The following is a 14,397-nucleotide window of genomic DNA, read 5'->3' on the forward strand; positions in this document are numbered from 1 at the left end:
AATTGATACAGATCAGATATACAACCACATCTACACATCATGTCTCACCTGTAGCTGAAACTGTTCTAGGGTGGGTGCAACATGAGGCAAATACTCCTCTGCATGAGACTCCAGCTCTTCAGGAGTTAGTGCCCGACCAAAGGTGAGGAAGCGCTGCATGAATTCATTCGGATCATCCATCCAAAGATATGCATATTTCTCAAAGGAATCTTCATAGTCTTCACCCTGCTTCATGGCATTCATCACAATGTGTGCTACCTCCTCTCGCATCTCCATCAATTCTCCTGTATCTTCTAGGTCAGACTGCAAAGATGAGGAATATTATTTCCATTGGGGAAATGAATAAGCAGAATAAACTTGAGTTTGGGAACATTACATTTTGGACTACCGCTCCCAGAGTTCTTCTACCATTATGCTAAACACTAGTGATACTGCTTGGAATTCTGAGAGCTATAGTCTCCAAAATTTGCTTTTCAACTTGCTTCTCACAGGCTTATGGTTAGTCATTATGGCAAAATTGATACTGTATTGCATTGGTCTTTGATTTGAATAAAAAAAAATCTCTTTTCACATTCTTGTGTTTTGTCCTTATTTTCAGCAGATGTTAAACTACATTATTCATGTTATAATATACATCAACAACTCATATCTCATAAACATTATTGGAACTAATTCTTCCTGTACATTGTAGGGCAATCTGTATGTTGGCATAGCTGAAAACAAACTTCACAACTCTCCAAGCACAAAAAACCAGTGACCTGCTTAGCATCCTGGAACTGAGCTTTTTATTTTTAAAAGGATTCTAGCTCTAATGATCTAGACCAGGGGTCCCCAAACTACGGCCCACGGGCCACATGCGGCCCGCCAAGGGCATTTATCCGGCTCGCGCGGCCTGTCCTGGCCTCGCACAAAGCCCCTCACCGCCGCCAATGGCATCTGCTCTGCTGCGCTTCTCCCTCCACAGGCTTCTCCCTCCACACGGGAGGGAGAAGCCTGTGGAGGGAGAAGCGCTCTCGGCTCTCCCGCGGAGAACAGAGAGCGAAGCAGAGCGGCTGGGAGTGGAAGGGAAGCAGCTTCTGGGCCAGGGAAGCCAGCATCGCTTGGCCACGCCCACCCGGCGCCACCTCCACCATTTGCGGACACCTTCCTTGCTATCAGGGATTTTCTGTTGCAGAGCAATGGCATCTGCTCTGCTGCGCTCTCTGTGGCCACGAGGCGCCTCCCACTGCACTCCCAGCCACGCCGGGAGAACAAGCTGTGGGTGTGTGCTTATCTGGACCAACAGCAGCTCCTGGAGTCCCCGCAGCGCTGCTCTGAAAAGGTTTGGCCCAATTCTATTGTTGATGGGGTTCAGAATGCTATGTGATTGTAGGTGAACTACAAATCCCAGCAACTACAACTCGCAAATGTCAAGATTCTATTTCCCCCATACTCCACCAGTGTTCACATTTGGGCATATGGAATATTCGTGCCAAGTTTGGTCCAGATCTATCATCGAGTTCACAGTGATTTATGGAGGCAAGTGAACTACAACTCCAAAACTCAATGTCAATGCCCACCAAACCCTTCCAGTATTTTCTGTTGTTCATGGGAGTTCTGTGTACCAAGACTGGTTCAATTCCATCATTGGTGGAGTTTAGAATGCTCTTTGATTGCAGGTGAACTATAAATCCCAGCAAATACAACCCCCAAACGCCACCAGTGTTCACATTTGGGCATATTGAGCATCAGTGCCAAGTTTGGTCCAGATCCATCATTGTTTGAGTCTACAGTGATCTCTGGATGTAGGTGAACTACAACTCTAAAACCAAAGGACACTGCCCACCAAACCCTTCCAGTATTTTCTGTTGGTATTGGGAGAACTCTGTGTCAAGTTTGGTTCAATTCCATCGTTGATGGGGTTCAGAATGTTCTTTGATTATAGGTAAACTATAAATCCCAGCAACTACAACTCCCAAATGACAAAATCATTTTTTTTTAGTGAAAGACATACATTGGGTTGTTAGGTGTCCAGTGCTTTTTGAGTTCTGTTAATCCCACAAACGAACATTACATTTTTATTTATATATATTTATTTCCTATATTTATACCCTGCCCTTCTCCCCCCCGAAAGAGGACTCATGCTTACATATTCCAAAAATCACTTTCAAAAAGACAGAAAATAGAATGTTTTCCTCATTTTAATTGGAACTATTTTATCTTCAGAAATGCTAAAACTATGCTTTATGTTCAGATAAAAATACATCATGCATATCAGATATTTACATTACGATTCATAACAGTAGCAAAATGGGACATGTGCAGTGTGCATAGGAATTTGGTCATCGTTTTTTTTTAAAAAAAACTATAGTCCGGCCCTCCAACGGTCTGGGGGGACAGTAATCTAGCCCCCCCCCCCCCCGTTTAAAACGTTTGAGGACCCCTGATCTAGACATACAACCCCATCACATTGAGATAGGAAAACACGGGTGACTGTCCCTTTAAGAGTAGAGAATCTCCCCTCATATGTCATCAGCCGTCCCATTTAGAGTTCTGCCTCCCCATCACACTCACACACGGGAACCTAAGAGCTGGCAATACATTCACCACATGGTCAGTATTACTTTTTTAAAAAAATCAGGAGAAACAATGATATCTGAAAGCCAAGAGATCCCTTGCTCTGCCCAAAGCCCCTTAAATTAAAGCAGACTGAAGCTAGTTTAAAACCACTTCTTTCAATGGGATAAAATTGTTCTGCCCTAAACCCCAGAAGATACAAGAAGCGGTGATCTAGGTTTAAAAACAATGGCTTTCCATGCGATCCTATGTTTCTGCACCAAACCCCATATGTTACAAGAGACTGTTGACGGTTGGGCAAATGAAACAGGGCAGGAAACTTTGATGGTTCATTTCCTACCTGTTTTTCAGTTGGAACTATGGGAGTAATGTGTGAGAAGAGGCGGGAGCTCTGAACACAATTGCTGGCCCATGTTCAGAGATCCCTCCTTTGAGGACATTTCTGCCTCTTTTCAACCCCAGAACATGTGATAAGCTCCATGCCTCTCTATGCTTGAAAAGAGGCTGAAGTATCCTATGATGGGGCAATTCTTCAATGTGGGTATGCAGATTACATATATTTTACAAAACCTAAGTGCGTAAGAGATCAAATTGATTGTATGATTATTGTATTCCCATTAGAGGGCATTGTGGGAGTGGAATCTAAATGTTGTTAAACAAAAAATTGTGTGAATCATTGAAGCCTACTGTGAAGGTGGCAGTCATTCACTTCTAATCATGAAAATTGCTTCCTTTTTGTTACTAAAAATAAATGCTTTCAGTAAATGAATGAGTATTTATTTCATAGTTGTGCCCCATCCTCTGAATCACTGTCAATAAGAAAAGATATATAAAATCAAGAGAATATTCAGCCTAAAAGACATAGGTATGGCAACAATTTTTTGTACAGCTCAGATTCTTTGACTTGCAAGCACAGATACAGATGGTCCCACATTTCTGGCTTTATCACAACAGAGCAGTGATGCTTCAAAAAGGTCCAAGAACAAAAGCACACATAAAGCAGATGTTCTGATGTTTCAACAGCAACGGACATTGTTCAAATAATTACAGAGATAAACCAAGCTAAGTCAGATTCAGTACTCTGCACGCGCAATTAAGGAAAAACTGTCTGTCAGATAAGTACTAACCTTGTAGCTGGGTTTCCTTTTTGCCAACCGTGGAATTAATGTAGCTGTTTCATAGATATCATTCATCAGATTTTCTACCACTTCCAAAAGACCCTGCTCAGCTCCCACTTCTAGTGATGGACGGTACCTTAATTCGTCTTTATACAATTCCATTCGCACTTCAAATAAAGGGGCTACATTGGCCTGAAACACATTGGTATATTTATAGTCAGGCTTTACCAATATTACACTGAAAATATAGTTTGAAAACCTCTCCATCCACTTCCTGTCCCTCCCATCATATAATTATGGCTATGACCGCTACTCTTCATTCTCTATAATAGAAGTTGTATTGCAAGTAAATATGTAAATACAGATACCAGTAATCAGATATTTAAAATCATGCAGAAATGTTAAAAAACCTCAATGGGTATCAGAAAGTAGGGGTCAGAAGTCATCTAAGTTTCACCTATATCCCCTATATCTTTTGGATATAGACACCATATCTTTTGGATTTAGACACTGTAGGTATATCTTTTGGATATAAACACTGTAGTTATTCCTGTTGAAATGGTAAGTGTAAAAAATCAGTATGGCATACAAATAATATTTGGGAGGAGAGTGAGCTAATGTTCTGCTATGCAACACCAATGGAAAAAGGAGATGGAGATAGAACTCAACCCCATTCCCCACAGGAGGTTTTGCCCCCCCCCCCTTTCAATGTTTCTCTCACTATTATCATGGGAGGTGAAATACTATACAGAATACTACAAACTTGTCTGTAGAAGCAGAATGGATATTGATCCAAGTTATCCAAAGTTTTTCCTACAATAGCACAGCAGTCGTGGTTTATGGCTGCTTACTTTTTACAACTTTGCAGCTCTTGGTGATCATAAGCAAAGTATCCAATACAGATATTCAATACAGATCAAGGCCTTTGCTTGTGAGCAGAAGGATCCCTATGCACCACTAAAACCTCTGACAGATTGTTGGCTGAAGGAGTCAGGACTGCTCTTGTAGGATAATTAAGAAAATTTGTTCTCACGTCTACAAATGCATCTACCTACATTTATTCTGATTATACTGTTTTCTAGTCAAAATCTTTTAATTTATTTAGCTGTGAAATGAAATATCATGAAGCTAGTAATGAAGTTCCACCATACAGCCCACTGAAAGACATGTGTCTGAGAAACAAATAATTTTTGAAAATCCTTAGGAACCTCACCAACATACATCAGTTGCCATGTTGCTGAGCAGAAACTGTAGTGATTTGCGGACAAATTTAAAGTAGCCATCCAAAACAATCTCATCTATGTAGTCCACGTAATGAGACCACATTGCTGTTTTTGTATCAGCCTTGAACAATTCTGCATTTTCCTGCATGTAAAACAAGTCATTTTAGACAACCCACATATGATCCAACAATGCATTAAGTAACACAATGATTAACTGTCCTTTTCCACATAATTATCTAAATCAAGAAAGAGAGATTGAAAATATAAACAGATAAGTAAATTACAAACACTTGTAACCAATCAAACAGCAAAAGCCTGGGTGGCATGGAGTGAGAGGACTGGAAATGGGTGAGATACTTCTCAAACAGGATGGACCATGTCTTATTTACTCTGTTTGAAAGTATCTTCTATTAGGCCCAGGAAATGCCTTTTTTCAAAACTGGAAATAGCCATAAAATACTTTTAGTTTGCATCCAGTTTTATAAAACCCCAGCTAGAAGGCATTTGTATATATACACACACACCTAGATACCCTGAGTTACAAATGTGGCTCACAGGCCACATTTTGTCTACTTTGGGAGTAAAATAATGGACGTGGCTTGGTGATGGAACACATGTCAGACCAGGTAAGAGCTCTGCCTGAAATCCTACAAACTTCCTGCCAGTTAATGTAGGTAATATTAAACTAGATGGAATTACAGTCTGACTCAGGGTCCTTCCACACAGGAGATTACTCCAGATCAGAATGTGGATTTTGGAGATCCGGTTTGCTCCGGAGTGCCAACAACTGGCTGCCAGTGGCAAAGAGGTCCTCCAGATCCACATTCTGACCAGAGCAATTGGTTCCATCAAAATCCAGGATTTTTTTCACCTCCTGGCAGAGACAATCTGCTACTCTAGTGCTTGCTTCACAACAAGACAAGACAGTGAAATTGAACATTCCCATGGGAATGCTGTGATTTCATTGCCAGTGGGGAGGGATTCGTTTACCTTCCAGCTGGACTCTGCAGCTGCTTTTTTACTCCAGTTGCTGTAGCTTGAGCCCTATTTACATTGGCACTCTATATTTAGCTCCTTTTTGTGCCTTGCTTATACACAGGATGGACGCAACAGATTGTATGGCATGAATCAGGATTTCTGGTGAGTTTTTAAAAATCGTGTTGTCTCAGGCTAGATTCAGTTTGGAGTTCTTATTGGGGGAGATGTTCTCTGGATGCCCCAAGGTCAAACAGATGTTAGCGTGTGTGTAGATGGGACTTCAGTTTTAGGCAGCTTCTCATATTCCTGAAAGTATATTAAAATTTTCCTGTTTCTAAGAGCTGTATAATCCCAACTATTTATAACATTTTCACCTCAACCATAGTCTGGATCTTCTGCGCAGCATCTTTAACTGCTGCATACCGCTTGTTTAAATAACTTGGTCTTCCATCCAGGTCAAGAAGTGTTGTCTCTTTATTGTCTTTCCTTTCAAACAAAGGACTAGCTGACCATTCCTATAAGAACAATCAGGCAGATGCAATGTTTTTGTTATGCAACTTGGGAGGGGGTGGAGCAATTGATGTACAGATGTCTCACTGATAGATGCCTAGGGAAAAAATTCTCACCTGCATGAGCTGCTCAATATTCTCCACATTAAACTTAGCTTTCTGAATCCTTGTTTCTAAATCATATAAGACATTCCGCATCTCTTGAATATAGTCCATAACACCTGTTTGTTGGGAGTGGGAGAGTGAGGAATATGGTAAGTTGAAGCAGATCTATTGAAATTACCTTTAAAGAGCCCCTATATGAGATCATGAAATAACAAGATAAAAGATTTTAACTAAACATTAAGAACTTTGCAATGGCAAGGACTATTTAGCAGTTGAGACTATCTTACAAAGTGACAAATTCTTCTTCATTGGAGAATTTTAAAGAAAGGTTGGGCGGCTACCAATCAAGGATGCTTAAGCTGAGGATTTCTGCACTGGCAGAGGGATGAATGCTTGGGATCCCCCTAACTCTATGGTTCCTTCAAGTTGAGGCAGAGATCCACAGAAAAAGGTGGCAAAGGGTGATTGGGTGGCAACTCTGAAACCACTTCCCTCATATACAAAATGTTGGTTTTTCTCCTATTTCAATGACACTTTCCATAAGATTTGTCTTTCCACCCAGATAAGAACAAGAGAAGCTTCCCTGGGATTTCAGTCAGTGTCTTAAACTTGCAGTGCTACAGTAGATGTTTTTGATGCTCATAGGGCACATCATAACATTTGGTGCCACAGAGGACAGATTCAACAAGTAACTCTTTGTTATATAAATTTTATAGATGTTTGTACCTTCATTGCTCCAGTAGAGATATGTCTCAGCTTTCTGCAAGCCAACATCAATCTCTTCCAGTTCACTTTTTACCAGTGGAAGTTCTACTGGCAAAATTGTTAGTTTGATCTAAAAAGAAGCAACATTTCTTAGAGTACATACTTGACTTACTTTAAGGAAAGTGTTTGCTATCTAGAATGTTGCACCTTTAATGTCAGTCTCATATGCACAGAGCAGCTGTTTGTGCTGAGATTAATGCTTTGGATTAAGATGCAACAAGGTAAACTAGATATAGGCTCAATTGCAACCCTCAAAATATCACTTTAAAGGGTTGTAAGTCTGCGATTTACACATCAAAATCAATTGGGGATACCTGGAGGTTTTTCCTACTCCTGAAGTGAATTAATACACTAATAAAAGAGAAAAAGAGAGGGAAAGAAAATACATCACCCTTCATTGTTTCATGACACATACCTTATTGTACCAGCCCACAATGAGGTCCAGGTTGTCCACAAACTTCCGGAACATTTCATGTTGAGCAAAGAGACCTCCAGCACTGTCTGGAATATCTTTCTGTTGCTGAAAGGTCAGGTACTTGACTTCCCGGAGAACAGCAACAAGCTGCAGAATAATACAACAGTGACACACAAACCCCTTTCCATAACCTGAAAAGAAGTGAATTGGTGTTCGCTTTTCAGATTCTAAGGATCAGCACAGGGCACATGTGGATGCTGGCTTCAGTGGGGTGGTGAGTCAGTTCCAGAATTTAGTCTCAATGTTAAAGGTCAGATTCAGGCAGAATCCACACCATGGTTGTATCCCAGCTCCAGTTATGCAGTATCCTGCCCTGGGTTGACATTGCTAACATCACACCTGTTTTAATTAAAACTCAAATTGGTCTTGAAAGCCACACAGTTCTCTCACTCTGAAATCACCTTTGTTCAAAAATATTTCTATCATATTCATGGATTTATTGCGTTTGATTATTTTAGGTCACATGACTGCAAAGGCTGCACTTTTATCTTTCTGCATACATGATAATATACTTACATCCATATAAGCTTTCCTTGTTTTCCTGTCATTCTTACCACCCACTTGCGCTCTCAGTGAATGTCTCTCTCACTGGGCCTCCCCTCTTTTCTCTCTGTAACCACAAAGACCTGTGTGCGTGTATAAATCTGTGTGTGTTGGAAGAATTAAATGCCTCTAGTTTAGCCCACAGCATTGAAATCTCACATGATCTTCACTCAAGATTAACAGGATTTTAAGAAAATATAAAATGGAACAGCTCGTTTCCAAACTTATAGCCCCAATCCAGCAAAAATGAGAACCCAATCCATCTCAGGTTTCTTTCTTGCAGAGAGGAAATCAAACTAGCGTGATGGCTGGGCTAGATGTATGTGCATTCTCTTGCTCATTCAGGTGGTAGTAAGGCGTGGAATGGGAGGACATATGGAGGAAGGACAGGTGGGAAAGTATACAGACAAATAGTCACTGAAACTGACACAATACACTGAAGTGTTGGTTAATTATTCTCAAACCTCTTTGCTGAAGTTCACTCGAATAAGATTTGTCTCTGGATCTCTCTGGATCAGTGGCTGCTCTAGATTGAACTGACAGTCTCGGTCAACCCGCTTGATCCATTCTGCATAAATCTGTTCACGATAACCTTGCAGAAGACGTATCATCTCATCATACTTTTCGTAAATGAGTTTGGCGTCAGAACTGACCATAACACTGCAAATTGGAAAAAAAGCTTCATTGTCACTGTCACCAGAAAATGACACAAAAATACTATGAGAAAACATGAGTTTGAACATCACTTGTAGAATATTGTAATGGTGGTGGGGAATGAACTTTTTCTAAAATCAGGTATCAGAAAGAATGTTACTTACGGATGATCAATGGCACGCAAGTCTTTCCTTGGGATTTGCAATCTTTCCTGGAGTTCCCAGGCCCACTTCAGTTGCCCAGCGACAGGTGGCATGTTTTTGCTTATGGGAGGCACATGGTCTCCTACTTTTGTGGCAGCTATTTGGGCATCATACAGAATCTTTGCATTGTCCAATTCAACGTTGAACATCTCCAAGAGCCTTTCATAGTGAGGAGCTACATCTGCCTTGATCAACGGGCGCTCCAATAGTGATGCAAACATATGGATTTGCTAAAAGATAAAAATTGCAACCAAAAAATGGATTAGATCTTAAAAAACAAAATTAAATATTTTATGAGGAGAACATCCCTGAACTATGAAGACATATTTGCAAAATTTGTTTTGACATCAACAACATTTGCTTTGGCATCAACAACAAAAGAAAATTCTCTCCCACTTTCCCCATGCCCTTTCTGCTCAGGACCCCAGTTTATCTTTTCTCCTCCAGGATTTTCTTTCAATTCTGGATGCCCCACCCAGCCTCTAATTTTCCAGAAGTGGGGTCAACAGTTATATTTGATATACATTTTCAAGTTCCAGTTTTGATGAAGTGGGCTAGGGAGCATAAATTTATACCCCCCCCCCCCCCCAAAAAATTGGTTGATCTGAATTATGGTTATCAGTAACTGGAGAGACCTCTTCCCTTACTCAAGTTTGACTTGGATTGTAAATCATCATTTTGGGAATAACAAAGGGGAGAAGGGGAAAGAAGGAGAATCCCACCTCTTGTCATCACTTTACTGTTGGCATACTGTCAAAGAAGTAGAAGGGACTGATTGCACCAAGATAGGTAATTGGCTTTTTTGTGTCCTGCATCTGAGAAAATGCAGGGGCATAATTCTAAGTTTACAAAGGGGAGGAAAGGAAAAGGCCCATTGATTGTGGTGTGCTAGCAAAACCCATTTGGTGCAACAATTTGTTTAAATGGATTTGACAGAAACAGAGAGGAGGCAGAATGTGGTTGATCAAATTTAAGTTTGCCGTTTGATGACTCTTTTAGCTGTGGATGAATCTGAGAATCTGGTGACATCAGAGGGGGAAAAGGGGGAAGGACATCTTTCCCCTTAATTCTGAAGTTGGGAGGATCTTCCATCCTAGCTAGCCACAGAAAGCATATTCATATGTAGGGATTTAGCACGTCATTACATAGGGCTTTTTGTAGGACGCTTTCCATACGGAGCTTATATGGAGCCTGCCTGAGACCATCACATGATGTTGGGCTACTGCCAGCAGGGCTCCATGCCAGCTCCATGTGGAAAGCGTGCTGAGAGAAGAAATCAGTAGACAGGTGACTGCCCATGTTCTGATTGAGAAAGCAAAGGGGGAAGCTAGGCAGTGACAACTTCCCTCGTGCGAGGGGGAAGGGTGATGTGGGGCTCAGAGTGACAGTTTCCTCCACTGCCCCACGGATTTGCCACGCTGCCCCACAGATTCCCCCATTGTCACCCAGCTTCAGGACCTCAGTGTGATGAGGTCTTTGGTTTGCTGCTCTGCAGCTAAACATATCTCTATTTTTGGATAAGGAACATACAAATCCTCTACAGAAAAATTTACCTTGACAGCAGATTCAAAACTGCAGCAGTCAGTAAATCCTTGATAGAAGATGGTGGCCAAACGTCTATCCAAATCTTGAATTTTGATTTGGAAGTCTGCAAAATCTTCATCAAATTGCTTTTAATAACAACAGAAGTAATTAGTTCTTTGCCATTTACAATATAGGGGTTTTTTTAAGTTTTAATACTTTAACTTTAAAAAACCCACTGTAGAATATATGGCAAAACTAAGTAAATTAAATAGGTACACAGTGGCAAAGGAGATAGGGCTGGTAGGCAAAGGAGCTAGGCCAATTTATCTTAAAGAAATATCATTTGTCGATATAATGACTTATACTCACCAGGATTTCTTGGCCTATATTAATCCAACAATCACACACACACATATTAAATAGTTCTGCTATATTCTACATAGGCCAGACTTTTAAAAGTTATTTAATTGAGTACACTGAGGCAAGAGATAAGCGAGGCAATTTATGTCAAAGAAATATCATGTGCTGATATTATGACTTGTGCACAACAGGAATTCCTGGTCAATATTAAGCCAACAATTTAACAAACATATACTAATTAGTTCTGCTATATTCTATATAGGCTGAGTTTTTAAAAAGATAATCAAATAAATACACTGAGGCAAACAAGGCAAATTAGCTTAAAGGAATATCATTTGTTGATGTAGTATCAACACGCCAAGATTTCCTAGTCTATATTAAGACAACAGTTTGTCACACACACGAATGTCACCAAGAACATACTAACCTCATCTGCTGGATCTAAAGGGTCATATTTGCATTCAGCAAAGACCTTCACATGTTCAAGGATCTCCTCATATATCTGTACCACAAGGCTCCCGAGGATATTGCCTCTCACACCACCCAGTTCAATTTTTTCCAGTTTGAGGAATTCAATTGCCGTCATGTACAGTTCCTTTAAAAACATACAACACGTGTACACAGTTAATTGCATGCTTCTTCTTTTGTGCAACACAAACAACAAAACCCCTAAAATCTGAAGTGAGATGGTCAACAGAAACCTCAAGGCATTTTTATAAGGACCTTCAAAATTGACATTCTTAATCTATTAAAAATGCCATTTCTCATAAACAAATAATTTTGTTTGAAATGAACTGTTTCAAATATATAGCCATTAAAAATTGATAACCTTAAAATTTAGTTTTCACTCTGAAGAGCAGCCTGAGGATTTCTGATTGTATTTTGTGAATTAAGCATATATATCTATATATGCATCAATGTATTTGTATCTACATAGCTATAGACATTATATGGCTTCAGTGTCAAGTCATATATGACTGGTTGTTTTGTACAGATTAAAGATCACTTATCCAGAATTACAAAATCTCAAATACTGTACTCTAAATGCCAGAAAGGTCCACATGGATCCACTTTGCTTTCTGATAGTCGAGCATACACAAACTTTGTTTCAGTCACCTAATCATTAAAATATATTGTGAATAAAATTATTTTCAGGCTGTGTGTATAAAGTGTATATTAAACAGAAATGAATTTCAGGTTTAGACTTGGGTCCCATCTCCAAAATATCTCATTATGTACATATATATAAAGACAAGTATTCCAAAATACAAAAAAACTAAAGCAAAGCAAAAAAACAAATAAATCAAAATCCAAATACTTCTGGTCCCAAGCATTTTGGATAAGGAATTTTCAATCTATATTTCAGATTAACTATTTTATTCTCACCTCTATTGTCTTTAGTCTGTGGAAAAATGAATTCATTCTAGTAAAGACAAGGGTAGAAGGGAACTCCCAATACTGTGGTTCTTTGTCCTGCAGATAAAAATAAAGATTGCTGTTGCAAACCTGGCCGCACTCAACTATATTATTAAAAAAGCCAGAATTCAACTGTAGCTCATTCTGGTGAATTGGGACAGTCCTCAATTATTTGAGTAAATTTCTCAGAAGAATGTGACTAGAGTAGGGAGGGAAGAAAGATAAATCCCAACTTCCAATGATTGCTGTATGATCTGTGCCCTGAAACAAGGCAGGACTAGATTTGGTAGGGGTGAATAGAGAGGACTGGTTGCCATAGACATGCTTACGGGAGCAAGTGGAGGACACAAGACTGCTCCTTTTATGGGAAAAGGAGATATTATGACAAGAGATTTTATGGGATAAGAAATTTATCTTTAGTAAAATGAACTGTTGGAAAGCTATGCCATGTAAGGTCACCAATTGGTTTATAACAACAACAACAACAACAACAACAACACTTTATTTGTACCCTGCTACCATCTCCCCAAGGGACTTGGTGTGGCTTACATGAGGCCGAGCCCAAATACAGTAATACAGATAATAATCAACAGTGCAAGTAATTAAAAATAAAAAAACATAGACAATAAAAATATACAACATTATCAATAAGACAACACACAAGTAAAAACAGTGGGAAGGCCAAATGTACAGTTAAAATTGGAGATAATGATGGGACATAGACGAAAAGGAGATAGTGGTGTTTGCGAAAGGGCATACGAGCATCCATTGGTTTAGCAATTCAACTTTTGTATAAAGAAAACAACAGTACACTTCAAGTATCTAACAGTGATTTACATTACCCACTGGAACTTAGAACACCAACCTCAGATGGTTAAAAGGAATGGAACTGAATCATTTGTCTGTATGAATTATATATTTTTAAAAAATCAGAGCTTCTTAAACTTTTTTTTACTACACTGCAGTGTGAAGCTCTAACTCACACTTCATTGAAAACCTGTCTAAAATCTGCTGAAAACAGTGACCAACCTTAAAAAATGCTGGCATCAGGTCTGTGCAGCAAGTGTTGTAGGTCTTGTAGAGTTTCTCTATCACAGAAATCGCCAGTTTAATCCCAGACAGCACTTCCTCAATTTCTCCTTGCAAGCCTTTCATCACTTCCTCAGGACTCAGAAAGTTACGGGTCTAAATAGAAAAGGTGGCAATCAAAAGATGTTTAGATGTATGCACCAGCAACAAGGAACCAGTCTTTGAAAATGGAACATCATAACATTTTTGTTGTACAAGACACACTGATAGTGCCCAAATTCTGCTGGTAATTGTTGGGTGCCAAAACAGGATTGTTTCAGTGTGGCTTTTTATTAATGTTTCTTCTCATTGTGGCCCTGTTTACACATAAAAACAAAAGTACAATAAACATGACAAACATTGACACAAATGCTATTCATAATCTCATCTATAACAGACAAACTGAATAACTGTTGAATAGTGAGTTAATACATATGTGAAGCCAATTGACTTAATTGGTCGACTCTAGTGTGAATTTCCCATAAGGATTCAGACCATTTTGCCACTATGTCAAATACTTATCCCATTCTCAGGATTCTTCTAGCTATCTTTATCTCCTATAATACTTGACTAGCAATAAGGTGAACTATTTTCAAATCCCATTTAAAAAGGAGCTTGAGCAATGGCTATAAAAGATTGTGATAACACAACCTAAGCCAAAGGTCCCTTCCACACAGCTGAATAAAATCCCACATTTTCTGCTTTAAACTGGAATATATGGCACTGTGGAGCCAGTTAACGCAGGACTCTTCCACATAGCCCTATATCCCAAAATATCAAGGTGGAAAATCCCACAATATCTGCTTTGAACTGGGTTATCTGAGTCCACACTCCGGGCCCGTCCAGACAGCCCCTTTATTACAGAAACTTCCACAATAAAAAGGGGGTTGTCCAGACAAC

At 39.6% G+C, this 14,397-nt stretch overlaps 1 protein-coding gene across 1 annotated transcript in view; it reads right to left on the bottom strand.

Moving 5' to 3' along the window:
• The window catches only part of DNAH17 (dynein axonemal heavy chain 17), a 111,822-nt gene that overhangs the window by 90,432 nt on the left and 6,993 nt on the right, over positions 1 to 14,397 (bottom strand). Inside the window, exons 7-19 of the mRNA XM_060759821.2 lie at positions 13,459 to 13,614; positions 12,400 to 12,486; positions 11,441 to 11,608; positions 10,683 to 10,799; positions 9,091 to 9,359; positions 8,737 to 8,932; positions 7,670 to 7,816; positions 7,216 to 7,324; positions 6,502 to 6,605; positions 6,250 to 6,390; positions 4,896 to 5,039; positions 3,684 to 3,866; positions 49 to 303 (exon numbers count right to left, since the gene is read on the bottom strand). Of these exons, the coding sequence (XP_060615804.2) occupies positions 49 to 303; positions 3,684 to 3,866; positions 4,896 to 5,039; positions 6,250 to 6,390; positions 6,502 to 6,605; positions 7,216 to 7,324; positions 7,670 to 7,816; positions 8,737 to 8,932; positions 9,091 to 9,359; positions 10,683 to 10,799; positions 11,441 to 11,608; positions 12,400 to 12,486; positions 13,459 to 13,614 (2,076 nt within the window). The remainder of the gene's footprint in view (positions 1 to 48; positions 304 to 3,683; positions 3,867 to 4,895; positions 5,040 to 6,249; positions 6,391 to 6,501; positions 6,606 to 7,215; positions 7,325 to 7,669; positions 7,817 to 8,736; positions 8,933 to 9,090; positions 9,360 to 10,682; positions 10,800 to 11,440; positions 11,609 to 12,399; positions 12,487 to 13,458; positions 13,615 to 14,397) is intronic.

Source organism: Anolis sagrei, chromosome 2, assembly GCF_037176765.1.
Source record: "Anolis sagrei isolate rAnoSag1 chromosome 2, rAnoSag1.mat, whole genome shotgun sequence".
In the NCBI taxonomy this organism is placed as follows: Eukaryota; Metazoa; Chordata; class Lepidosauria; order Squamata; family Dactyloidae; genus Anolis; species Anolis sagrei.